Source organism: Eubalaena glacialis, chromosome X (assembly GCF_028564815.1).
Source record: "Eubalaena glacialis isolate mEubGla1 chromosome X, mEubGla1.1.hap2.+ XY, whole genome shotgun sequence".
In the NCBI taxonomy this organism is placed as follows: Eukaryota; Metazoa; Chordata; class Mammalia; order Artiodactyla; family Balaenidae; genus Eubalaena; species Eubalaena glacialis.
This window is the reverse complement of record NC_083736.1, coordinates 61,488,060-61,514,556: the sequence shown is the minus strand read 5'-3', so window position 1 is coordinate 61,514,556 and position 26,497 is coordinate 61,488,060. Positions and strand designations below refer to the sequence as shown.

General features: G+C 42.9%; 1 protein-coding gene across 1 annotated transcript in view; it reads right to left on the bottom strand.

Moving 5' to 3' along the window:
• Window positions 1-1,779: 1,779 nt before the first annotated feature.
• The window catches only part of AR (androgen receptor), a 168,858-nt gene continuing 144,140 nt past the window's right edge, over window positions 1,780-26,497 (bottom strand). The window contains exons 4-8 of the mRNA XM_061177694.1: window positions 13,588-13,875; window positions 7,730-7,874; window positions 3,623-3,753; window positions 2,606-2,763; window positions 1,780-1,935 (exon numbers count right to left, since the gene is read on the bottom strand). Of these exons, the coding sequence (XP_061033677.1) occupies window positions 1,780-1,935; window positions 2,606-2,763; window positions 3,623-3,753; window positions 7,730-7,874; window positions 13,588-13,875 (878 nt within the window). The remainder of the gene's footprint in view (window positions 1,936-2,605; window positions 2,764-3,622; window positions 3,754-7,729; window positions 7,875-13,587; window positions 13,876-26,497) is intronic.

Sequence of the window (26,497 nt, the reverse complement as noted above, 5' to 3'; positions counted from 1 at the left end):
AGTATGGCCAATGTCAGAGCTCAGAATCAGCAGCAGAGGAGGATGATGAGTAAACTCACCAGATGGTGCCCATCTGGCTTTAGACTTTACTTCTTAAGACTTTTACTTTAGTAGTCAGTCTTCTCTTGGTTTCTTCTCTCTTCTTCCCATGACTTCTGCAGGTGGATATGCTGGGTGGCAAGGAGAGCATTTACAGAGTTTCTGGTTCTAGTGCCTTCATTCTTCCCACCTTAGTAATTGAGTTTTCTCTTCAACCCTGATCTGGGTAGCCCCTTTAGCTGCTCTGAAGGCAGAAGTGGGCATTTCTCCACTTTGTGGGAAGGTGTCATCTCTGGGGGACAAGAGCAAGACGCTCAGCTTGTCCAATCCCGTTGATGCCTTCTTTCCAGTTTGTCTAAGGGCTCCAGAGATCTGATAGTTGATGAGAGACATTTGCTAAGAAGTCTTTGAGCCTACTGGCATCTAGAGATAGACATCAAGACTGCTGGCTTGCTAGCCTTCTTAGTGGTGGGAGTTCTTAGCAGAGAGTCTGTGAACATGCCCAAGGAAGTGGACAAGCTTCAGCACTGTGTCTGTAATGCAGCCTGGTGAAGTTCAGGCCCACAAAACACTGAAGGGAGGGTGGATGAGGCTTGCAGCTATATGGAGTCAGGCAGAAAACATTCAGGTCTTTTAAAGGTAGGGGCAAAGAGGGATCAAATCTTCAGTGTCCTAAGCAGGAAAACAGTCAAGCCACCACTTCCTTTTCCTGTGACTCCAGCCCCAAGCTCTTCCCTGGGCCACAAATAGGAAAGCAGACCTGGATCGGAATGGTGACTTACAAAAGGTCAGATCTCCCTCTCCCTCTTGCTGGTCTGATTCTTGAGTGGAAGTGGCCAAGTTTTGGCTAAAGAGAACATTCAGTTCAAACCTCTTAGAAAAGCTATTGAAAGTCAATTTGAGGGTGGAGGCAGAGGATGAGAGAGAAAGGGACTGGTGGGGGGAGGCCATACAGACAAGTTTTCAAACAAGAAGTACACTTTTCAGTACCATGAACTGTGCTGCAGTTGAGCAGTCTAGCCCTCAGGGGCCAAGGCTCTGGGCAGGTACTGGTGATCCATCTGTCCTCTCTGTCCTCTCTTAAATCTGCCTCCCGTCCACCTCAGCTCTGGGGTCACCCTGCCCTCTAATGGCAATAGCCATTGGCAGAAAATAAAGTCTCCCAGGGAGAGGGTTTGGGGAAAAAAAGCAGTGACTCCCCATGGGCTTGCAATTTTCACTTTATTCTAGTTACTGTTGGTCTCTTCAGGGATTTCTGTTTGTTTTTATATTTTTTAAGAGGCAAAACCCTAGCAAATTTTTTTGTTTTTGTTTGTTTGTTTGTCTTTTGTTTTCCCAGATACTCTTACCTCTCTAAACTTCACGTGGCATTAGGTGAGTAAACGTTTGCATGGCTGGCATACAGCGCAGTGCTATAAACAAGCACAACTTGACACTGTGCCACAGGATCATCACAGATTTAAAGAAATACAACAGCATTCAAAACACAGATAAGGGCCACAGCAGGGAGCAGAGTTTGAAAGTGCCATGGAGGGTCAGATAGGGAGGCAAAGAAAAGAAAGGAGGAAAAGAGAAAAAAAAGCCCAGCAAATAGAACTCAAGAACATCTTCATGACAGACTGTACATCAATAGAGGAAATTCCCCAAGGCACTGCAGAGAAGTAGTGCAGAGTTAAAACAGGCAGAAGATCTCTGAAAAAGGGAGTGGGGTGGGGTGAGAAAATGGGGGCTTCCAAAGCTTCACTGCGTGTGAAAATAGATGGGCTTGACTTTCCCGGAAAGGATCTTGGGCACTTGCACAGAGATGATCTCTGCCATCATTTCTGGAAAGTCCACGCTCACCATGTGGGACTTGATTAGCAGGTCAAAAGTGAATTGATGCAGCTCTCGTGCAATCTGCAGGGGGACAATAAGAGAGGGAGAAAACAGGGTTGACAAGGAGTTGGCTTCTTGTCAGGGTCTATCCCCACATTCTTTGATTTCCTCCTCTTTCCTTCCATGTCCTTGGGCCTCCCTGTGTGTGTGTGTGCGTGCGCGTGTGTGTGCGCGTGCATGTGTGTGTGCGCACGCGCGTGCGTGCATGCGTGCGTACACCCACATGTGCACTAAATTGTCTCCAGGGAGTCGTTGAAGGCTCCCAAGAGATCTCTTACACCATTGCAAGCTCTCTGACTCAAGACTGGGTGTTCCTTTTCCCCAGCACAGACACACACACACACACACACTCACTCTCTCATACACACACACAAATGCACATGACTCGAGGAAGAGGGGGAAAACATCCAGGTCTGTTTTGTCTGCCTAGAGAACTTATCTACTCTAAGCCCCTTCTCTGAGTCCCAACTGCTCTGTTCTCAACTCCTCCACCTCTTTCACAACATCCAGCTGGGACACTGTGACCTGTGTTCCTTTCTTCTTCATTGAATTTTCTTCCTGGACCACACTCAAAGCCAGAGGGGAATGGAAGCACCTCCCAACAGGTGGTGCCAGACCTTAGAAGAGCATATTATCACTTGGCTCTATCAGACTGCTCTCCCTGACAAAGCACCCTCCATCGTTTGCTTACAGGCTGCACAGAGTCCAGGAGCTTGGTGAGCTGGTAGAAGCGCCTTGAGCAGGATGTGGGATTTTTTCTCTTGCATGCAATGATACGATCAAGTTCCTTGATGTAGTTCATTCGAAGTTCATCAAAGAATTTTTGATTTTTCAGCCCATCCACTGGAACTGATGTGGGATGAAGACAGAATGGGGAGGGGAAGCATGCCCACGAAGGAGCATTAGATAAAGCACCAAGTTTTCTGACCACAAACTTGACCCCCACCCCCACAGGGAGAGAGCCATCTACTTGGTTTCCTGTCACTTGAGGCCTATATGCCTGGGACCTTCAGGAAGTCTGCCAGGAAGGTCTTAGGGAAAAGGTTAGCTGGACCCAGTGTGTAGGGTATCAAATAAATAAAATTTACTGAGCTTTTCCATTCTCTAGACTTCTCATCTACACATTTCTTAGGACCTATGGTTTTACGCTGTTCACAGTCTGGCTCTGAATTAGAAAATTAAAACACGTGGTCTTGAATATCAAATTTTGTCTCCTTTCTCCCTCATAGAGGCTAAGCACTCTGCTTAGAAGAGACATTAAAGAAATATTCCTTGGCTGCCAAATAAGCCCTGTCTGAGTTGCTTACTCAGACCTTCTCTTTTTGGCAGAAGAGGAAATTCCTTCCAGGAGGCAATCCCTTCTGCCCTACAAGACATATAAGGTGGTCCTTGCCTGTTTCTATGGTAGAAGCTATGGAAAAATTCAGAGACCTGCTAAAACCAGACAAAAAGGCCTTGTACCAGAGAGAGATTGGGAGTAGGTGGGGATCTAATGGAGGTTGAATTCTAGCAAAGAAATTGGTCTCTAGCCATGAAATTCATCCTTGTTAAGAAAAAGGATGCTAAGGGAGAGTGGAGGAGGGAGGGTGAAAGAAGAAGGGAAATGTTCAGGAGCTGGCTTCTTCCCAATAATCCTTTAATGAAAAAAGCAGCTCCCCTCTGATCCCCTATGCCCCTAGGGGCATTCCCTGCCCTTCCAGGCACTTACTAATGCTAAAGAGCAGCAGTGCCTTCATGCACAGAAATTCCTGGGGGGTGATTTGGAGCCATCCAAATTCTTGAGAGAGGTGCCTCATTCGGACACACTGGCTGTACATCCGGGACTTGTGCATGCGGTACCTGGGAAGGAAACACAGAGAAAAAAGAGGAGTAAGGAAAGGCTTACAATAAACCCAGAGAGAATGTCTGTGGTTGCCCTCCCCTTTCCAAGTTCTCCAAGAAGAGCTTGCTGTTTCTCTTGCTGGTGCTTCAGTGACAGGAACAAAGTTGTTCTTTTTTTTCCAAAATCATGATATCCTGATAACTACTCATCTTCCCTGTCCAGGATATGGGTTAGCACATGGAATTTCCAGGTCCCCGTGCCCCTCCTGTTTCCTGACACAGGGACAGGAAAGCCTAACCAAATGAATACAATGGGCCTGGCACATGGTCTCCCTGACTACAGTCCTAATATCTCAGCTGCAGCCAGAGCCAGAACCTGCCTCCCAGACATTCAAACTTGGAGGATTTCTAGGAGACAGGCCTTAGAAATCAACTCTTAACATAAGGACATCAGGATTCCCAAGTGACCACACTTCCCATATTAGAAATTTAATCATTTCTTTAAAAACTCCCAGAAAAGGAGATTCCCCATTGTCCCTTTAAATGAGTTCCAATGCTTATCAAATCAGCCAGAAAATATTTCTGAATGTCAAATCTAAATGTCCCCTGCTGAAGCGGAGCCTACTCCCTCATATACTGGCTGTTCCTTACCACAGTTTGGGAGTTACAAACACGTGTGAGCTGCTTTTATTATAGTGACTTGTGAACAGATCATCACATTATCACCTATAAATTATATAGGGAAGTGGCCAAGGCTTGGACAGATTCTCGGGGGGAGCAACCTCTCTGTTCCATGACTGGCCATGACAAGCCCGTAAGAGAAGATACAGCATCCTCCTGATAGCAAACCTTCCTGGTTTTCAGCACTTCAGAAATTGTGTGTGTGTGTGTGTGTGTGTGTGTGTGTGTGTGAGAGAGAGAGAGAGAGAGAGAGAGAGAGAGAGAGAAGGAGAGAGGGAAAGAGGAGAGGGAGAGAGAGAAATTGATTTTATATCTTGTGGAGAAAGGAAAGGGAATTTGACACTCACTTAAGTGGTGAGGAAAAAGACCTCCCAGATTGGGTCTGAAGCCTGTGGTTTGACATTTTGGTCCCCAAACCACTAGCCTCGTTCACAGGTTGAGCAGGCCTGGTACTGGCTGGGTGGAAGCTCAGCACCCTATCTCAGAGAGATCTTGGCTGGCCTGGAGAAAGAGGGAAAGGAAGGGGCAGATAGTGTAGAAATATTCAATGCAGGCTGGAACCCAACTGGAAAAAGGAAGCATTTAGATAGTATCACAAGTCAACTGACCAAAACAATGCTGCTCCAAGCTCTTTCGCCCTAAGGAATTTTTAAATAAGATTTGCTGAGCCTTAGGACATGGCCTTGCTCTGGTCTGTCTGTGCCTCCAAGCCTCTGTTGATGACAACACTACAGCATTTTTACCATTGAAATTGTAATCCTGACGTGAAGGATTGCTGTAATACTGCTGCAGACCCCAGGAACAGAGAAGGTGGAGAAAGGAGGGGAGAAAGGCAAGGGAAGGAATTCAAAGGGGAAAGGAATAAGACCTGAGGAGAAAAGCAAATAGAATAGGGAACAGCTAGGGGAAAGAAAGGGATAGACACAGTGTGGAAGGTAGAAAGCAAGGGGCAGGAATGGAATTCAGGAGGTGAGCAGAAGTAGGTGGGATTAAAGGAGAGTGGAGAAGTGGGGAGACAAACATTGGAAAAAATGATGGAGCACAGTGCCTGTCACATAGTAATTGCTGAAAAAATGATATGTTGGAAAGTGCCATTATCATTCTATTCACTATTCTACAGATGAGGAGAATAAGCCTCAGAGAAGTTCAGTAATTTACCCAAGGTCACACAGCTAGGGTTCAGGTCCATTACTCTCACAAACTGTGTTCTCCACAAAGAGGGGAGGAGAAAAGAAGAAAGCAGGGTTGATGACAGGGTTTGGTGTCAGAGAGGTCAGCAAATGGGTTGGCCCAGAATCCCTGTCTTTTTCTTTGGGCCTCCGTTTCCCCATTGGTACCTTGAGGAGGCTAGCAGCAACTGGTGGCTTTCAACTGGAGAGGTACTGCCCCCTTAGTGGGTGCTAGAAATGTGTGGGGGCAGTTTGGGCTGTCACAGTGACTAGGATCCTATTTGGTATTTAGTGGGCAGGTACCAGGGTAGTTAAACACATTCCAATATGCAGGAATGTGCTAAATGATGAAAAACTATTCCTCGGAAAATGTCAACAGCATCCCTGTTGAGAAACATTGGTTTAGATGATTCTAGGGACTTTAAGAGCTCTAACATGGCAGGTTCCTATAAGAGGAAGGGGGTCTGCTGTTTCAGGAGCCCTGGGGCTTGATATAGAACCCTGACTCTGTGGGGAATCCTGTGGTACCTTTTGATGAGGTACATGGAAGTGGACCAGATAGCTGAGGTAGGGTGCCACATATTTACACAGAGGTGGAAAAGGAAATGAAGACTTAGAAAATAGCCAATTATCACCTTGCAAAGGTTTAAAGGTCTTCAGGCTCTGGATGGGGAGAGTAGTGCAGGTGCCCAGTAGTTGATTTAATCACTGGAGGGCAGCAAGAGGGTGGGTTGAGAGATGAACAGGAAGAGGGCTTTTTAAGGCCTGCTCCAGAAGATGGCATCATAAGTAACTCTTTGGAGATCTGGAAACCACAAAGCAGGTTGTGCCAAAAGCTCAATGGTTATTCTTAGCTTCTGGCTACCAGGGCTGGCTGAGTTGGAAGAGGGCAGCTGGGGACGCTTATTTTCCCCCATATGGCACTGCTGTACTGGAAGGAACCACTGGCCTGTAGATTTTATTTTAAGGCTCTTCTGGATTAGAGGGCTAGAGGGGAGGGAAGGTCAATTCCTTCTTGACCAAAGGGATTCTCTGTGGTGAGACTAGCTCAAAGTTCTTGGGAAGATTTTTCTGGCCAGCTCCATTCACAATGCCACAGGGGACCTCAAATAGCAGACACAGAACAGATTATCACTGTTAGGAAAAGAGAGTATCGGAAAGGTACTTCTTTTTTATTTCTTGCCCATTATGGGACAGACATTTCACATCCATTAGCTCCTATTTTATTTGTCATAACAAAACCATTTAAGAAAGTTTTATTTTATTAACAGATTAGGAAACTGCGGATCAGGGAAGGTAAGGGTCTTACCCAAAGACAATGATGTAGGAAATAACAGAATAGAGGTTTCAGTTGAGTAAAGTACAATTTTAAAACCTGAGCTCTTGGCCAAATTCATGAAGGGTAAATAGAGCTGGTGGCAGGGTAAGCTTTTATTAAAACTGTTTTTAAGAGAAGGGAAGTGGCTGGGCCAAGGTCACATGGCCAGAAAATGGTGGAGCTGCACTTTCTCATCACTTACCATCAGGAGGCAGTATAAGAGCTAAGAGTTACACAGCCATACTTTGAATTCTGTTGCCAACATGCACTAGCTGTTTGACGTTGTTGGGTAAGTCACTTTATTTTGTTGAGCCTAATTTTCCCCATCCATTAAATTTTTTTTTTAAAGGGGAAATCAAGTTCTCATGAGTTCTCAATGAGAAAGGATTAGGAAAATATCTAGTTTGGTCCTGGCACAAAGGAGTTTCTCAACAAATGGTGACTGGCAGTAGCTTTTGATGGTAGCATAAGGGACCAAAGGAACTTCAGCCCTTACAACTAGAGTCTCTCTGTTCACTCCTTATGTTGTTCAGAGTGAAGAAAAAGGACCCTGACATGAGGGTCTGAGATAAGGTAAAAGCAGGTCAGAAGCACTGCCAAATTGCCAGGATTGAGTCTTGATTGGGAAAAGCGATGGCCTTCCCCTGTTCCCTCCTACCAATTGGCCTTTCAGCCAGGCAAAGCCACCTCAGATTATGCAGGCTGGCTGGGCTTCTACTGCCTCACCTAAAGGTCAAATGAACCAACTCTCACCATTACTTCCATTACCATCATCACCATCAACGAGGTCTGTGTCTATGTGAGTTCTGGACCCATAAGCACTTACTCATTGAAAACCAGGTCAGGGGCAAAGTAGAGCATCCTGGAGTTGACATTGGTGAAGGACCGCCAGCCCATGGCAAACACCATAAGCCCCATCCAGGAGTACTGAATGACTGCCATCTGGTCGTCCACGTGCAAGTTGCGGAAGCCTGGAGATAGGGCAGAGGCAGTGGTCAGACTGAGCACTGATGGGCTGAGTGAAGTCTGGGACTCTGCTGGGCTGAGAATTTCTGGCACTCGGGCTGCCCTTGAGGAGCCCCAGGGGCCATCAATGCTGGGGAGCAGGAGGAGAACAAACTATATGGTGGGGATAACACTCCTTGCACTCCCTACTTCATTGAGCTGCTCAAAAGAAACAGAGGCAAGAAGTGCACTGTCCATTGGAAGAGAATAATAATCTAACACTTACTGCCTGCTTACAATGAATTAACTCTTTTCTAAGCATGTTACTTATATTAGTTCATTTAATCCTCACAAGAATCCAATAAAGTGTATATTATTATTGTTCCCATTCTGTGAATCAATAAAAGTGAGTCACAGAAGGGTTGAAGAACTTGTCCAAGATCATAAGGCTAGTAATTGGCAGATCAAGTTCCAAAGCCAGTCTGATTCCAAAGTCTTGATCTTCAGAAAGGCTCACTGCCTTTCCAAAGATGCAGTGTAATAATCATTTCTCTCACATGAACAGCACTTTTCACTTTACAAAGCTCTTTTCTAGCTATAATCTTGTTTGTACCTTCTAACAACCCTGGGAAAGGGATACTATTACATATCAGCATATAGTGGAATGCCTTTGACAGCCATGCCTTCTTCACACCACCTTCAGGTTCCATCTCTTTTCTCTGACCCTTTTCCTGCCTCCCACTTCCTCTCTATTGTTTTCTATTCAACAAATACCTGGCCCTGCTAGTTTCCTACTCTACTGCCATTCATGCCTACTGCCATTATTATACACAAACAGGCCCTTTATGACCTGCTTTCTTAGACTAATTTCTTACCATTTGCCTTCTCATAATTTAGGTTCTAGCTATTCTGAAAAACCCACAGTTTGCTGAACATACACACACGCACACACACACACACACACACACACACATCATGCCTCTAAATCTCTGCTATCTCTGCACAGGCAGTTGCCTTTCCCTAGAATGCATTCTTCCCTCCCCAGGCTTTCCATCTGATAAACACCTACTCATCTTTCAAGTCTTCACTGAAAGCCTACCTCCTCTGTGATGTCTCTTCCAACTCATCCAAACAGAAGACCTAGTGATTCTTCTTTTACCATCTTACTGAATCTTAAGTAGCTCCGTCCAATTATAGCACTCATTACACTGTACTGGAATTTATCTATGCACATATCTGTCTCCTCCGTAAGACTTAGAACTTCTTGAAGACAGGGACCATTCCCTTCTTATTCATCTTTTCCTCTCTAGTATATAACACAGTTCAGATATTTGAGTAGGCGTTTAAGAAATATGAATTAGACTTAGGACCCTCATTTTTTCATTTTATAAAATGAGAATTATAGATGATCTCCAAATTACCTCCCTTAAGCTCAGAGAACAGAGGCTCCCAGATGCTGCCTCCACATAGGTAGAACAGATATGGCTATGCTCTCCTGGAGGTTTCCAAATAGTTGGATACTTAAAGCATCACCTCAGAGCTCATCCCCTACCAGTGCCCCATTTATCTTCTCCTTAACAGATCCAGAATTATCTGAAATTTTGTCTTACTTACCTTATTAGGAATGCTTACATGAATTTGGATAATGCTTCTAACTTTCCTGATGATGACCTCATTTAACTCGCACAATTACCCTAGAGTGTGGGCAATGTGACACTTATTTTGCCAACAAGGAATCTGAGCGCCAGAGAAGTTAACTGACTTCCCCAAGCTCATACAGTCTGTATGTGGCTGAAATGGGACTAGAACCCACGTGTTCTAATTCTCACCCCCTATTTACCCTTTTTTCCTTTAGGTCCCAAGCCTACCAGACGTCAGGATGCTAGAGTTCCTCACATTACCACCCTTGACTTCAATCTTAGCTCCCAGGCGTGTGCCTCACATCTTCACAGGAGCTAGTCTGCTAACAGACTAGCTGGAGCCTCAGATCCCAGAGTATTTCCTGCCTGAAGCCCTTCTGTAGCACAGAATACCTGGGACTGATTCTTTCCAGTAGGAGATGAAAAGCCAGGGTCAAGCATGGAACATCAAAGAATCCCTTTGGGAGGGGGCCCAGGAGCTTGAACCCTGAACCCCTGGGGTGGGAGGCAATGGGAATCAAGGAAAGCCTTGGTTGGTGAGTGTGTGAATATGAGGGTGCATGGGGGGACGAGGATTAAACTGTACAAATACCAAGGAAGCCATCAATACTGATGATTTTTCCCTCCCTGAGATGCCAGAGAACTAACAAAGAGGAGAAAAAGGGAAAGCTTAGTTTGGCTGTAATACTAATTAACAGTCCTTAGTGAGAGGAACTCAAGCCTAATTACTGTATATGCATCAACAACATAGCTGCTTCAAAGGCTGGGCATTAGAGAACAGAGTTAGGTATTGTAATCAGATTAGACCTATAGGAAAATTAGCCCGCTAATGCCCAGCCTTTGAAGCAGCCTGCTCAGATAGTACGGCTATCAAGGGATGACTTGAGGAAACCGTAGCTCCAGCCTACAGGTTTCCTTCAACATACATTCATTCACTCAACACCTATTTGGCGCTGCATTAGGCTGTTTTGGAGAAACAGAGAGCAGTCATGGTTTCAGGTTATGAAACACACCAAACAGGTTAGGGAGCAGAGGCTAACCTGAGATTCTGTTTTCTCACTAGAATCCAATCAACATCATTCCTTAGCAATCTTCAGTAGAAACCTATAGTTTCATGTCTAGTCTGGAAGAACATACCCAAAGAAAGGTCAGTTAGGAGATCTTTGCTGCTTTAGTGCACCTGACAGCCAAGGTCTTCAAAGAAGACAATTCATCTTTGGGACCCATGAATGAGCTTTTAGGAAAAACTAGTGGCAGCTTAAAATGATTTTAGTGGTTTAGTACTCAAGCTTGATAATAATGACCCACCATTTACAGAGCATCTTCTATGTTTCAGCTATTATACTAGATGCTCTTTATACCTAATTTCTGTGTTGATAACAATCTGCAAGGTAGCAATTGTTCTACCATCTCTACAAATGAGGAAACAAGTACTGCAGACATGTGATTTGCTCAAAGTCACGCAACTAGTGTTTAGCTAAGATTCCAAGCCAGATACATCTGATTATAAATATACTGTGTACATACAGTCTACTCGCCCTCCCTCAATAGTTATCATTTACTAATGTACCAGGTGCTATAGTAGGCAATTTACATATATCATCACTATCACAGAAAACTTCACAACAAAATTGATCTGAGTAGGTACTTAGCACAGTGCCTCTCAAAGGACAGGAACTCAATGTGTTCAATGAGCAAATAACTTGAATTAGTAGGTGATTATTGATAATATGAATAACAGTTCTAATGAATGTGGTACTTGGCTTTCTTTTGAAGCTATTCTTTAAATTACTCAGGGTCAGAGATCATTTCCTTAGACAAGCTAGATGGTGAACTGATATTAACTTGCAGACTTGTTAATGTAAGGAAAGGGCTTCCCACCCTGGAGGTTAGGCTGAGGAAATCCAGTGGCTCCCAGTTATACAAATTGTGCCATAATGATTTGCACCAGGTTATTGTTAAGACCATCAAACTAGAACTCAGAGGGTGTGAGCCCAAGCTCTGGCTGCATTTGTTAAGTGACCAAATGGAACAAGTTAATTAACCTCTCTGAACCTTATCATTTGAAATGGGAGTGAAAGTCCTTATGATTCATAGGACTGCTATGAGGATTAAGTGGAATCATATATAAGAAAAGCTTCTATCTTATAAAATGAGACATTAAGGTGTCTGGTAACTGCTTGGAAAGATTAAACTGAATCTCTGTTAGACACATGACATCAAGACACCCAGCTGAATAAGTGATAAGAATTAAAGCAACTTTTTCTTTTCTTCCTTTTTTTTTTGTATTTTTTTCTTCCTTGTGTGAACTCTCTGTTTTTGGCACAGTGTATATGCAGCCAGAGTCCTTGGGCCTTCTTCCCAGGGATCTAATCGGCTAGTCAACCTCAGCTTTCCAAGCTAGGAAGGTGTTAGGGACAATCTGGTGGCTGTAACTGGGCCTTGTGAGTTGGAAAGACAAAAAGGGGGCTTGACAGTCAACATGCAATGTCTTCCAAGGCAGCAAGTCCACATTATGACCCAACTGGCCTTGGATAAAGCCTTGGTCCCTCACTGTAAAGTCCGAGGCTAGAGAACTACAGGGGTGCTACACAGACTATGGGTAGAGTTGGATGAGGAGGGGATTTGGAGTTAGGAGGGGACCTGGGCTCAAGTTCTGGCCCTGATGCCTTCTGAATGTGCAACTGTGGGCAAGCACATCACCTCTCAGAGCTTCAGTGTATTTATCTATAAAACAGGGAAAAGAATCCCTACTTTACAGGATTCTTATGAGGATCAAATCAGGTAATACATATGAAACTGCTCTGTTCACCATAAATTCCCATCTGATTGACAGTTATTATTAAATGGCAGGTTAATCTTTGACTCCACAAGGAGAGGTTTGGTTGTTGATGTTTCAAAAGAATCTTTCAATCATGGAAGTTTAGGATTAAGAGAACCCTTAAAGAGTTTATGCTTCTCTTGTTTCCAAACTGTGTTCCCTGGAGCACTAAGATTCTGCAAGAGTGATCTGAGGCTTCTCTAGGGGTAGTGAGGGAGAGGCACTGGCTTTAAATCAACCAGCTCCACTTGGATCTGTGTACCATGTTTTTGAGAAATAAAGAGTTTGGCTGCTAAAGGAACGTTTGTGAATCGTTGGATAGAGGATCTCTGTGGCTTCTTTAAGCTCCAATATTTTAATAATCAGACCTTTCCAAGCAACAGATGGCCAAGAGAGGAAGTGAGTTACCCATCACTGGAGGTATCCATGCAGAAGTTAGAAAAACACTTCATATTTCTTTCACTATCACCTAATGTTTCCTTCCACTATGATGATGCTAAGGTAGTTTATTTTATTTATTTTTTATTTTTTTATTTTTTGGTCGCACAGCGCGGCTTGTGGGATCTTAGTTCCCTGACCAGGGATCGAATCCATGCCCCCAGCAGTGAAAGCATGGAGTCCTAACCACTGAACTGCCAGGGAATTCCTTAAGGTGGTTTAAAGAGCACCAAGAGTTCCTTGAAGTAAAACTGGAAAACCATCAATTTAGTCCAAACCACTTTTCACACATTGTACAGATGGAAAAACTGAGACCCAGAAAGGGAAGGGATCACATAATGAGTTACCAGCAGAGCTAAGACTAGAACCTAACTGTTCTGACTCCCAACCCCATGTTCCTTCTATCATACCATATTATAAGAGTTCCCATGGTATGGGTTCCAAGTAATATTAAAGACAGAATATCAGTTAGGCTCAAGATTATCTTTGGGGTGAACCTGTGTGTGTACATATAGAAGAGCATCTTAAGGCATATAAGGGTATGTCTATGTGATCCATGATTATGGGAACATTTGCTGACTAAACCTGTGGGTTGAACATAGAAACATGGTTGCTGTGTGCTGATGTGAGGCATATAGGATACTCGATAATGTTGCTCTTCTCCTTGATTTCTGAGTTTCCTTATTTTTAATGTAGGGATTTCTACCAATCTCTTCCCTCACAAGGTTATGGTGAGGATTGCATGAGTTAATGGATGGGAAGCAAACAGACATGGTGCTTGGCCCAAAGGAGGCTTCACTAAATATGATCTCCCACATCCCATGCCCCCACTTTCCTTACCAGGCAAGGCCTTGGCCCACTTGACCACGTGTACAAGCTGTCTTTCACCCAGTTCATTGAGGCTAGAGAGTAAGGCTGCAAAGGAGTCAGGCTGGTTGTTGTCATGTCCAGCACACACCACACCTGGCTCAATGGCTTCCAGGACATTCAGAAAGATGGGCTGACACTCATAGCCTTCAATATGTGACACTGTCAACTTCTGGGCTGGCTCCTCAGTGGGGCTGGTGGCGCTGGAAGCCTCCCCTTCCTCCTGTAGTTTCAGATTCCCAAGTTTCTTCAGCTTCCGGGCTATTGGGAAAGAAGGGAAACTTGGATTTATTATCAGTGGCCAAAAAAAAAAAGCACAGCTACCCTGTTAGAAAAGCTGTTTGAGCTAAGAAAACAAGGATGTTCATTCTCCCTAGTCACAGACTCTAAACTCCTTAAGGACAAGTGCTCAGTTTAAACACTGGTTAAGTGAATGATTCATCATTCTAAATTCCTACTAAACTCAAACTTTCATATCTTGCTTTCTCTGTGATCCTCTTGCCAGACAGACCTAGTATATCCTTGGATTGGGCTCTGCCTAAATGCAGTCTCAAGTATTCATACCTTGGACCTTCAATTAAATCATTTACTAATATATTCATGATTCACTCATTTGTTCATTCAACAGACATCCATTGTTAGGCCTTTGCTTTTGGGTGGCGAAAAGAACATAGGCCCTAACCCAGTTTGGTAGAGGAGAAATAAATGCCCGCTAACAATTCTAACAATTAGAAAATGTCAAGCTGGTGAATGTTACAACAGGAGTATTAACAAAAGAGGAAGAACAACAATCTCTCTGCATAGGTAGGGTCAGGAAATGTTTATGGTGATATATGACCTGGACCTCGAAGAATAGTGAGGATTTCACCAGGCAGAGAGGAATGGAAAGGGCATAAACAAAAGCACTGAGTGTTTAGGGGAAAAAGAGACCAGTGTGGCTGGAGTGTATATTGTATATGTGGGGAGACTGGCTATTTATGAGGTTGAAAACAAAGGTGGGGTTTGACTTTAAAGGAGCATGTATATCATATTAAGAAATTTGGGCTTTATCACACAGATGGTAGGCAAATATAGAATGTTTTAAATCAAGGGAATGTTGTACTTGTGTCTATGTCTAGCATGTCTAGCAGATTGCTAAGGAAGGAGACCAGAAAGGCAGATCTGTTGGAGAAGGACTAGACTTATCATCCCACTTTGGGGTCAATGAATGGGAATTTTCTGGTGTTGCAGCATTTCTCACTTCAACTATAACAGCCCCAGGTATTGTCAGACATTTACACTCATAGTTGAACATACACTGTAACACATATATTGATTTTCATCTTTAGTAAAGGGGAGAGAGAGAAGCTGAAGTCTGAAATCCCCAATTGTATCAAAGAAATAACAGAATGTCCCTACCTTTATAATCTGCCTGTAAAACGGGAACCATCCATTAAAAAGGATGATAGAAATAACATTATTTTAAAAAAACAAGAATAATCTAAAACTCAAACCTTAAGAACCATCCTCCCCCTGTGCTCTCATACACACAATTTACAGGTCCTTGAGCATCCTGATGTTTACGTTGTGCTATTTTCCTTAGTATTTATATTGGCAGAAATATAAATAATTGAAAAGGTCATAACTCTGAGATCTAGCACAGGCAGTTGTACCGGGACAGACCATAAACCACTTTATCTCTAATCCCTTTAAAATAATAATAATAATAAAATTTAAAAGGTATAAAACAAAGAGAGAAGCTGATTGCTCAATTTTAATGGATAAATACAACAAAACCTGTTGCTGATCTGTTTCTGGCTCCTGCAAAAAAAGATACTTATCTGGAACTGACTTTCAGCTCTAATTAGAAAAATAAGTCTTGCAATGCAAACTCCAATCGTAGTACAACTCAGTAAATCAATGAAAGAATGAATCACATGTTTGGATCAACAACCAGGGTAGAGGAGGAGAAAATAGAGGGTTTGGTGGTGCAAGAAGAGCCCAGAGAAGAACTCAGGGTAAAATAACAAGGAAGCCTGGAAAATCAACACAGAGTTCAAGATGACCTTGTCCAACAATCTTTTCTGCAAGGTTTGGGCACAGTCAGTAATAGGAGATATGCACACCCACTGTCAACTCCCACATCCCAAGGGCACAAGCTGGAGGTATGGGCAGGGCTAAGCTCATCTTGTCCCAGAGCTACTGGCCTGGCCCCTAAAATTTTTTGTCATCTGGGGAACCCATTGCTGACATGGGCTCATGTAGGCAGCTCCACAGACTGAAAGTGCCTTCTGGATCTGCTCCCCTGGTACAGGTTCTAGAGGTAGACATTCTCTTCCCCATCACTGGTACTTTCTGACCTTGGGCTCAGAAGTTGCCAGGCCATGTAGTCCCCCTTTCAGCCTGGGAGAAGACAGAGATATAATTAGCCTTATGCCTGAGGGAACTAAGAGATATAAGGTTAATTATTTTTTCTGAGCCTTCTATATACTTCACTTCATAAGCATATTATATCACTTAATTCCACAATGATCTTAGGAGGTGAGGAATATTTCCTATCTCTGTTTTGCAAGTGAGCAAACTGAGGTAACACAGCTATCAAGAAACAGAACCTAAAAATCTTAACTTCGTCTGACTATAAAGCCAATGCTCTTTCTACTATATCATACTGCATCCCCAAGGAGTCTGAAGCCCTAAACCCTACTTCTAGCCTAATAGAGTTGAGGAGTAGGGCTAGGGTTATATCCTCCCTGCCTTCCACCCTCACCCGTGACTCTAAACTTCAGTAACTAGCGTCAAATACAGAAAGGAAAAGGCAGAAGCTATGAGACTCCTCTAGTCATTTGCCCAAAGTAGAAATAGGTTTGGGGAACTATAGTGGCTTAGAGATTCATAGCATGACAAAATAGGAAGGGTCATTAGAACTCATCACATCCAGGGGGTTCACAGAATTAATATACCTTCATTGTCTACACAAGTAATACAGTGTGTGTGTATGTCTGTGTGTGTGTTTATAGGAGAATGGTGGGAACTCTGGTGAACTGAAGTGAATGCTTTACCACCTTCCTGCCCCTGCAATGCATGTGCACATAACACACACACATACACATACTCCTAGAAGGCGTTCATATAATATTTTAGATTTTTCCTAAAACTCATCTGTATCCCAAAGTTGAATTCAGGCCTTAGCCATTATTTCAGGACTTCTGTTGTTAATCCAACATTTCAAGTCAAGGATGGAGAGCCTGAGGCCAGAGTGAGTGTGGTCACCTACTGGCTGAGCAGAGACTAGAACCAGGCTCTTATTCCTAATCCAGAGTTCCCTGTACCATACCAGCTCTCTTTTTGAGTAAGTAAGTCATTTCTACTCTATCTCAGTACCTGCCTCTCTGAACTCCTTCTAGATTTGCACTGCCCAACACAAGAGCCACTAGACGCATGTGGCTACTTAAATTTAAATTAATTAAAATTAAATAAAATTAAAAATATAATTCTTTAGTCTCACTAGCCACAGTTCAAGTGCTCAAAAGGCACATGTGGCTTATGGCTGCTACAATGGACAGTACAGTTACAGAGCATATCCTTCATCTCACAAAGTTCTATGGAATACTATTGTGAATCTAGACTGTTCTCTGGGGCAGCTGTCCCATTTGTCATGCCCTACTCATGCTATTGATTAAAAAATGAATCCAAATGAGTTGTATATAGAAGAATCCATGGGTTTTTCAAAAAGGTGGAAGGACACAGAGAAGAATTGGTGCTGGTGCAATCAGCGAGGTATGCTCTGTCACCTTGACTCTCCCACCAATGACTCAGATCTCAGTGGGCTGATGACTCGTGGACCTAAGCAAACTCATTACAAGCAAGATCAATATGTGCAGAGACTGTGGGGAGAATCCATCAACCTAAAATAATTCCCCTTCTCTGCATAGTGCTAATGAAAACTTGGCTGGTATTTTCATATCCTCCTCCTCTAGACCTATATGGTATCTGCTTGAGAAAGAGAATCCGCATTCCCACTTGCCTCCAGGACCTGGGTAACCTGCTGTCCCTGCGGCCACGGTGGCCCAAGCTGCACCAGGTGTTCTAGCCTCTCTGCCTGAAGAGGGTGACTGTACTGAACATAATTGAAATCAGATTCCATTCATTCTGCCGGGGGATCCTCTGTTCTCTCTGTGCAGCAGAGGCCAGCATGTTGCTAGACGACTTGGAATGCTGGACAATGAGGCTTGCTAGTCTCAGCTGTTACTCAATGCCCAAGGCCTTGTTTTCATCCATGAAGGCCGCCCCCACACCCCTCCTGTCTCCTGCACCTGAGCCCCAGAGTCATATCTAACTCTTTCATGTGAGGTACAGGCTTGTCAGGCCCCTGTGTTACCACAGAGACCCATTGGTTTGCTCAAATTGAATGATGAAGCCAGGATAAAGGGGACAGTAAAGGTTGATAGTTCTAATGGTGTGTGAGTTACTTTGCATCTCATCACTGTCTTTCAATCGTAGGTCAAAGCAGTGACAAGAAAGGGACATTGTCAAGGCACATCCTTGTCCGTACCTAATCTTTAGGGGAATAGAGCCCTTGAAAACATGCCTGGATCCTGCTGCCTGGACCCTATGGGGAACTGACTTTTCAGCATAGTGGCATTAGACCCCTATGAGGGCTGTCTCTACAGCAACAGAGAAAGATTTTTCCAATCAGGTTCAATGGTACATCCCTCAGGAGAAGTAGATGTGATTAATCTGTAGCTTCTATAGCCACTATGACCATTAGGCACTATTCCAGCCTTATTCCTTGCTACCTCAAGACAGAGGTTTTCTCATCCTTGGGCAGGGGACAGGCAAGGTGCGGTAAAGTTTACAAAGTCTTAGAAAATTCAAGTTCCTCTCCCCAAGGTCAAGGATGTTTCTCTTCCTTGAATCTCACCATGGAATTTGAAGCATAAAAGAATGATTTCCTGTAGTAGGTATATTTGATGGCCACCAATATTCCCAACCCCTGGTGTACACATACCTTCTTCCAGTTATTTAGTCAAACACCAATATAGGTGCTGTTGTAAAAGGATTAGGTAGATGTAATTAAGGTCACAAGTCAGTTGAATTTTGAGGGTCGTTATACTTGATGGGCCTGACCTAATCAGATAAGACTTAAAAGGGACTGGACTCTTTCTGGAAAGGTATTCATGGAATCAGGGGGATTCAATATAAGGAAGATTCTCTGTTGCAAGCTTTGAAAGTGGAGGGGTACACATGGCAAGGAATGAGGGCAGCCTCTGGGAGCTAAGAGCAGCCTCTGTCAGACAGCCAGAAAGGAAACAGAAACCTTAATCCTACAACTGCAAGGAACTGAATCCTGCCATAATCACATGAGCTTGGAAGAGGACTGTGAGCTCCAGATTAGAACGAAGCCCCTGACCAATGGTTTTATTTCATCCTTGTGAGACACTGAGCTGAGAATCCAGTCATGCTGTGTCAGACTTCTGACTTACAGAACTGTGAGCTGATAAATGGGTACTAAATTTGAGGTAATTTGTTATGCAGCAGTGGAAAACTAATACACTTTCCTTACAAAATTGTGGTATAGACAAGATAATAGGCTTTGGAATCAGAAGGTCTTGGATTCAAACCCAGCTCTGTCAATTATTAGCTTAATAACTTTGAGCCCATTGCCTAGCTTCTCTGAGATTCTGTTTCCGCCTTTGTAAAATGGGGGAGCCGCTTCCTGCTTCCTAGGACACTTATGAGAACTAAATGAGAGAGAATGCCTGGCACATAGTGAGCCCTCCAAAATGATTTTCTTCACTCTCCATCCATTCCTAAAGAGTAGAGAGTGACTGGATTACGGGAGACCAAACTCGGACATGGGGAAGAAGGGACAGCAGGATTAACAGAGAACCAGATATGGCAGAGAAGGGAAAGGAAGAGTGACACATTATGAGATGAAAAAAAGTAACTGAGTTTCTTTAGCATATAACTGCCTATAAAACTGAATTCAGGTCTTAAGTGTAATTCTAAATGCTAAATAAACACAAAGGTACATTTGGTGCAGAGCTTCAAATTCTTTGTGAAACCAGACTAGGCTGTACTTATGTGAATGTCTGAAATTATGTGTGTGTGTGCAGGTGCTTATATATTATAATGCTTAAATGTATGGGTCATGAACTCGAATATCTTCACTAGTCAGGCAGATACGCAAATGATCTAAAACAGCCTAGTGAACATAAATAGGGTGGGCTGGGGACAGGGAAAGTGATTGATGCCCTGCCTAGGGGCAGTCTAAGTCTGTTTGTGCTGGACAAACTATTCTGCAAGTCAGTTTTGGCCTGTGGAAAACCAATTTGTAGCCTCTGGCTTAAATCATGCCAACCATCTTTCCATCCACTAGGATTAGAGGCAGGGGATCTCACTGTACAACGTTAGGTTTAGATATTCAGAGGAACACTGGATTAAGATCCAGGGGAGCTCACTGTATGATCTCCAGAACATCTTTTCCTTCTTTTGCTCTTAGTTTCTTGATATATGTACAAAGGGTAGTAGTTAACAGCAAATAGTCTGGAGTCAGACTGTCTCAGTGTTAAGCCTGGCTGTATTGCTCACTAGTTGTGTGACTCTGGGCAAGACTTAGCCTCTCTGTACCTCAATTTCCTCATCTATAAATTGGGGATAACCTTAGCACCTAACTAATAAGGTTGTTAAAGAGGAATATAGACACTGTGGTGGTGTCTGAGAGTAGAGGGAAGATTCTACACCACCAGAAGAACCCTCCAAGAGTGTAGCAGGGTGAAAAATTTCACTGTACTTAAGGAGGCAGAATGCAATGATGACATCAAAGTTCTAAAATGTTATTCACAAGAAAGGGCTTTTTATTATTGGTGGTGGTATTCACATTCTTATGGGATGTCTGACCTTGAACATATCCCTTGATTTCTCCTACACCTCAGTTTTCTCATCTGACCTGACTACTGCATAGGACTATTATTTGGAGAAAGTGAGATGATCTCAATGAAAGTACTCTGAATTCTGTAAAGGTGTATATCAATGGGCAGGCTATGACATTTTCCAAGAATGAATCTCTAGCTAGAAAACATTCTGAAAAACTGCTTAGGGTGGCAACCTATAAGAAATATTGTCTTCCATCTTGGTCAACTGGTCTTGAGCCAAAGGTTGAGGGCCAAACTGACAGGTTTAAGAATCCTAAGATAATTATAGGATCTACCTCACAGAGTTGTTGTAACTTTACCTAAGAGAATACATGTAAGGTGCTTAGCAAATTCTGTAAATTCTGTAAGTCAATACATGATGCCTCTTACTCTTTCTTGCTAGTTGCTAAACCCCACATTGCTCCACGTCATTCCCTTTATCTCAAGCAGCTGAATTTCTCTCTGAAAAAGCTAACTGATGAAACAGGGAGATCAGCTCGGTGCTTTGTGACCACCTAGAGGGGTAGGATAGGGAGGGTGAGAGGGAGACACAAGAGGGAGGGTATATGGGGATATATGTATACATAGAGCTGATTCACTTTGTTATACAGCAGAAACTAACACAACATTGTAAAGCAATTATACTCCAATAAAGATGTTGCAAAAGAAAACAAAAAGAAACATATAGAGTTTCCACAGGGATTTAAATCAATTAGGAGAGAGAATCAAATTAGAAGTTTCCCCAGACATCAATCTGGTACAGTAGTGGAGCCCCAAGGATTTTAAAGGGCCCTGAGAGGAGGCAAAGTAGGCCTGAGCATGTGGCTCCAATAAACCCTCCTTCTTTCAAAGCAGTGCTCTATTCCGTATCTTCATTTGGGACTCTGCATCAGATTTTGTTTGAAGAAAAGATTCCATTGCCAAGAAAATGTTTGAAAGCCCCAGATCTTGTCTATTTCTTCCTTTCCCATTGAAACAAATCCCTATTATAAAGATGAGCAGACTGAAGGCCAAAGCTAAGTCTTGCCCAAGGTCACACAGCTAGATAGTTGCAAAGCAGGAACTAGAACCAGGTATCCTGACTTCTAGGGTAGTACTCTTTCAATTTTATCAGGTAGGGTAGCATGTTAGTGGGGGGAAGGGTCAGCTGGAAATGAGTGGGGAAGAATTAGGACAAGGATAAGAGACAGGGAACAGAGCCAGTTCTTGGCAGTCATGGAGTGAGAGATTAGTAGGGGTGCATCCAAGTGTAAGTGTACACAAATAAGTGTTGGCCAAATTCTCTCAGGCAAGAAGGTTTCTTGGTCCTTCCTCCCATGCCCCCATTCTCCTCCCAGTCCCAATTCTGAGTCAAAGGAATAGCCAGGGAAAAGAATATTGAATTTTATCTTTCAAGGTTTATGTTGGACTATTTAGTCTAATGGTTTTTAGTTCATGGAGGAGTAAACGTAATTAATAATAGAATGATATGCAATGCTGCATATGCTTGCCAAAGCACAGGACCTGGCAGAAACTATTTCCAAGTCTCCTCTCTCTGACTACTGAGCCAGAAGAAAGAGGTTCACTGTCCAGATGCCATCCTGGGTGAGGGGCACAAGGTCATTACCAAAAACCTGCTCATGTGAAATTGCAGAGCCTGGAAATGGTTTCGCATATGAGGCTTTTCCACTGGAAAAAGTAACTACATGAATTTAGAGCATACATGCTTTTACAATTACATTTAAACTGACATTAAAAACAAATGTGAAACAGTCCAAGCCGAACAGGTCAGCATGACCTGGAAAGCAAACGAGAGAAAAAAAAAGAAAGAAAAACGAAAAAGAAAAAAAGGCCCAATGTTAACAGCATTAGTCCTGTCAGTCTGTTGTAAATAAGAAAATACCATTGGTGTATTAACGGCTTTATTAAAGGAAAATTCACTAGCAGAAATATGCAACATTCAAACAAATAGAAAGCAGTTAAAAAATAAACCACATTAGCCTTTCAATCCACATTAGGGAATCTCTTGTTGGCCTGGAGATTAAAATTCTGCCCCAAGGAGGGGGAAACTCCCTTCCCTCCTTGAAGTCCTTCCTTGGCTTTTCTCCAGAATGTTGCTGAGTCAGGGGAAGGAGAAAGAAGTGTCTGTGTGTGTGTGTGTGTGTGTGTGTGTGTGTGTGCGTGTAGGTGGAGAGAGGAGAAGGAAGAGGGTGGAAAATGCAGGTCCCAGGCAAGGCTGGAAGAGTGCTTCTGACCCTCATACCTGTCTGCCCCTGGCCTCAAAGACTGCACATCCACCAGAAGGAAACTAGTTTCCATATGGAGGCTCTGAGGCAGAGACAGAGCATAGCAAGATATTACAAACTCTAAGGACCTCTCCTCTTACATCAATGCAAATTTTGAGGCTGGCTTGGGAGAAAAAACAAGGCTTCATACTTGCTGGAGAAGCAAGTGTATGGTGTGAGTGAACAGTGTGGGGCACTAAAGCTAGAAGAGGTAAAGTCTTATCTACTTTCCTCCATCATCTTAACTTTAATAGAAAACAAGAGAGTAGGCACTGGTTCTTAGATTTTGCCTTCCTCCTGCTTTATGAAAAGTTCAAGTGTGTGTGTGTGTGTTCCTAAAAGCAGAGTCACATTAACTTTGGGAATAGGGAGAAAAGAAATGTCTGACTGTAGTCTCCTGGTCTGTTTGAAGAGAGAAGCTGGCTGGCTTCTTGGGGGTGTTTCTCCAGGAAAATCAGAAATCTGGTCTTTGTTTACTGAACTTCTGTGGATCAGCTACTACCTTCAGCTCAATGATGGAGCCTGAGGTTAAGATCTAGTTCCTTGGCAGTGGTCCAGCAAAATGGAGGCAAGAGGAAACTCATGAATTGCCTAATAACCAAGTGAAAATGCCACAGGAGCCTCAGATAGGCACAGTGGCTTCTTGTTCAAGGTAGCACTTTGAGTCCTATTAGCAAAGCTTCTTCCCAGCAGCAGCACACTGTGGAAAGCAAGTAACTTAGCCAGAGCTTCACTGCATCCACTTGAGTCAGTGCCTGATGCTATCATATACAATCAAAAACAATCAAAGGGCACTCTGTTAATGCCAAGTCATATTATAGAAAACAACAATCATGATGCTCATGACTACATGAATTTGTAACTCTATTATTTAGTCCTCACAATATCCCTGTGAGGTAAGGAAACACCATCAGTCCCACTGGGAGGAGTCATCAACTAAGAGAGTAGTCCCCAGTCCCAACATTAAAGTATCTATTGAGGAGCAAAGGCTTAAGCCCCTAAGCTTCAGATTCCAGGTGTTTCTGGCTATCCACTAGAGCCCTCTAGAACCCTCAGTTTGAATGAGGCAGGTCAGCCTTTCTTCAGTGTCTGGTCATTTTGAGATGCTTGCAGTATCCAACCTGGATTTTTTCTAATATGAAACAGCGACACTGGTGAACATAGCAACTTAAAGATGGGCTAGCACCTAGTAGGCCCCATAATCAGATACTTGAGTCAGGTCCTCTGACATAGGAGGCAGCATGCAAAGTTGGGGAGAATGAGTGCCTGCCATTTTGGACTGAGGGTTTCCTTGTCTCATTTCCTACCTCCCTTTAAGATAGAAGTGAGACTGGGAAATGGAAAATTCTTTACTTGGAGTTTTGCGGGTTTTTTCCCCTTTCTTTTCTGCTTTATTGACGAATATACTAAAGAGCTTATATATGTGTTTGTTATGTGCCTCTTGCTACGTAGCAGGCAAGAATTAAGTGGTGGTGGTGGTTGGGCAGAGAGGATGTGGAGGAAGGGAAGGGAGGTGAAATTTAAAGGTCTCATTATAGCCACTCAGAGGCCAACAAAGACTCCTTATTCAGTTTTCTGAATTTCTTGCAGCTGCCAAACAATCCCATAATATTACAAACATTATTACTCAGCTTGGAGATGGGAATGCTTAGAAATTAATGTCTGTGTGCCTAACAGCTCACTAATCAAAGCTTCCATGCCTCATTTTCCACCCTGGTGAGAGTCCTCAGTCTCTTCCAGTTTCATTGTGGCCAGCATGATACACCACACTGTGCAGGCCCAGGCTGGTGACCTTTTGTCTTGGTCAAGATCCAGATTTTCTTTTTAATTCCAAATGTCAGTCCAAGTTTTCTGCAGGTGATTTCTTCAGGATTGGTGCTTACATTGTTTTAAGTGCTGACTGCTAGAAGTCTGAAATGTCCCTCAACAATCAATTTTCACTTCAGCCACAGAACCACTGGTCCAATGGGGTATTAAACAGGAGAAAGAAATACCTATGCCTGGGTTAAGAGACCTAAAAAGTGTAGCAAGAATTAAATGGACTGAAGAGAATGGAACTTGATTCCAAAAGAGGTGATCTAGAGTAGTGATGCCATTTGCAGTTTACTTCCTACATATCTGTTGTCATGGAAGTATCATCAATAATAGATAATTTGAAAGCTCTACTGGTTTCTGGGTGGCTGTGTATTTCCCCCTTAGTTCTACTTCATACAAACGTGATCCCAAAGGATGTACAAAAGTCTCTAAAAAAGCATCTTTCTCAGGTAAATTGTCTATGTATAAGTTCAGGATAATAAGAAAATATTCTAAACATTTTTGTTGATCTTAAGGAATACATTCTCCAATTTGTAACTACAAGTGGCACTCTTCTTAAATCAAAAGTAAAATGTTTTCATACAAACCGTTATGTTATCAGTTCATATGAAACTTTTTTTCTGAATTTTTATATTTGGAAAATACTTGCCTCTGTATATATGACCTATTGTGGGCTGTGTACTCTTAGCTTTCTGCATACTACCTTCAAAAAACATTGCCTGTGACATCATTTTACTCTCTCAAAAGCACCTGAGGGAATCTGGAGCACTCACAGTGAAAGTAAACAACAATAAAATCTTTCTGCTGCTATTACACTTTAAAAACTCAAGGATTTTAAGTGGAAATTTTATAAGTTAGATACTTATTCAAGAACCAGATATGTGGTATCATCAATTTTGACGACCAGAGGAAATTATTTACCTCTACCATAGTTCTCTAAAAACAAATATTCAGAGACAGACTACAGCATATATGTGCTGTACCAGATAATTTGGTTTGGAGGAATAAAGAGATATGGTCTCTCATCTCTCCATATACAAGTTCATTTGAGAACTACAATTAGAGAGAAGTATACCTTTTTCTCTCCAATGTCACCAAATATGTATGTAACCAATTGGAGGATGGCAATATTGACCCTGGAGGACAGATTGCAAGGGTTAATTCAGGGGAAATTCAGAGACCAGAGAACCAAGGAACCAGTACCATAATCCACACTACTATAGCACAGAGAACAGGCTCCATTAGTGACTGGGAGCACACAGACCAATTTTCATCCAAAAAAGGAGGTACAGTGATATTTATTGTGTGCCTACTATGTACCAGTTTCTTTACAAATTTACCACCATTCTGTAAGGAAAATTTTATTATTCCCATAGTGTAGTTGGAAAACTGAGTCGGGGAAACTGAGGCTCAGAGCGATCTAATGATTTATCCAAGGTCATCAAGATAGTAAGTGCCAGAGCCAGGACTAGAAACAAGGCCTGTATGTATACTAGTCCACCATGCTATTTCCACTATACACAGGACCTCTTAAAGCACAAAACCAAAAGGAAAACAAAACAAAACAAAACCAGAAACTGTAAGTGCTGAGCCACATGTTGTACAGGTTGGTGTCAAAATTTATAGGGCAATTCTGCTCCTCTGTGCATGCCTCAGTTATGCTGATCTGTAGGAGTACTCAAGTATCTAAGAAATTTGTGTGGGGAGTAGCATTTCTTAGAATTCAGACTTACTGCTTACATCTCCAACCTAGAGACTTTTTGGGCTCTAATCTACAGAGTCCAAGAAGAAGGGAGGAAATTCCATTCACTGAGTTCCACATTGTTGATTCTTTATGACACTCTGCTGCTTGCTGAACAGGGTTTAGAGGGGATTCAATCATTGGTTGGGCAGTGGGACACAAATTCTTCA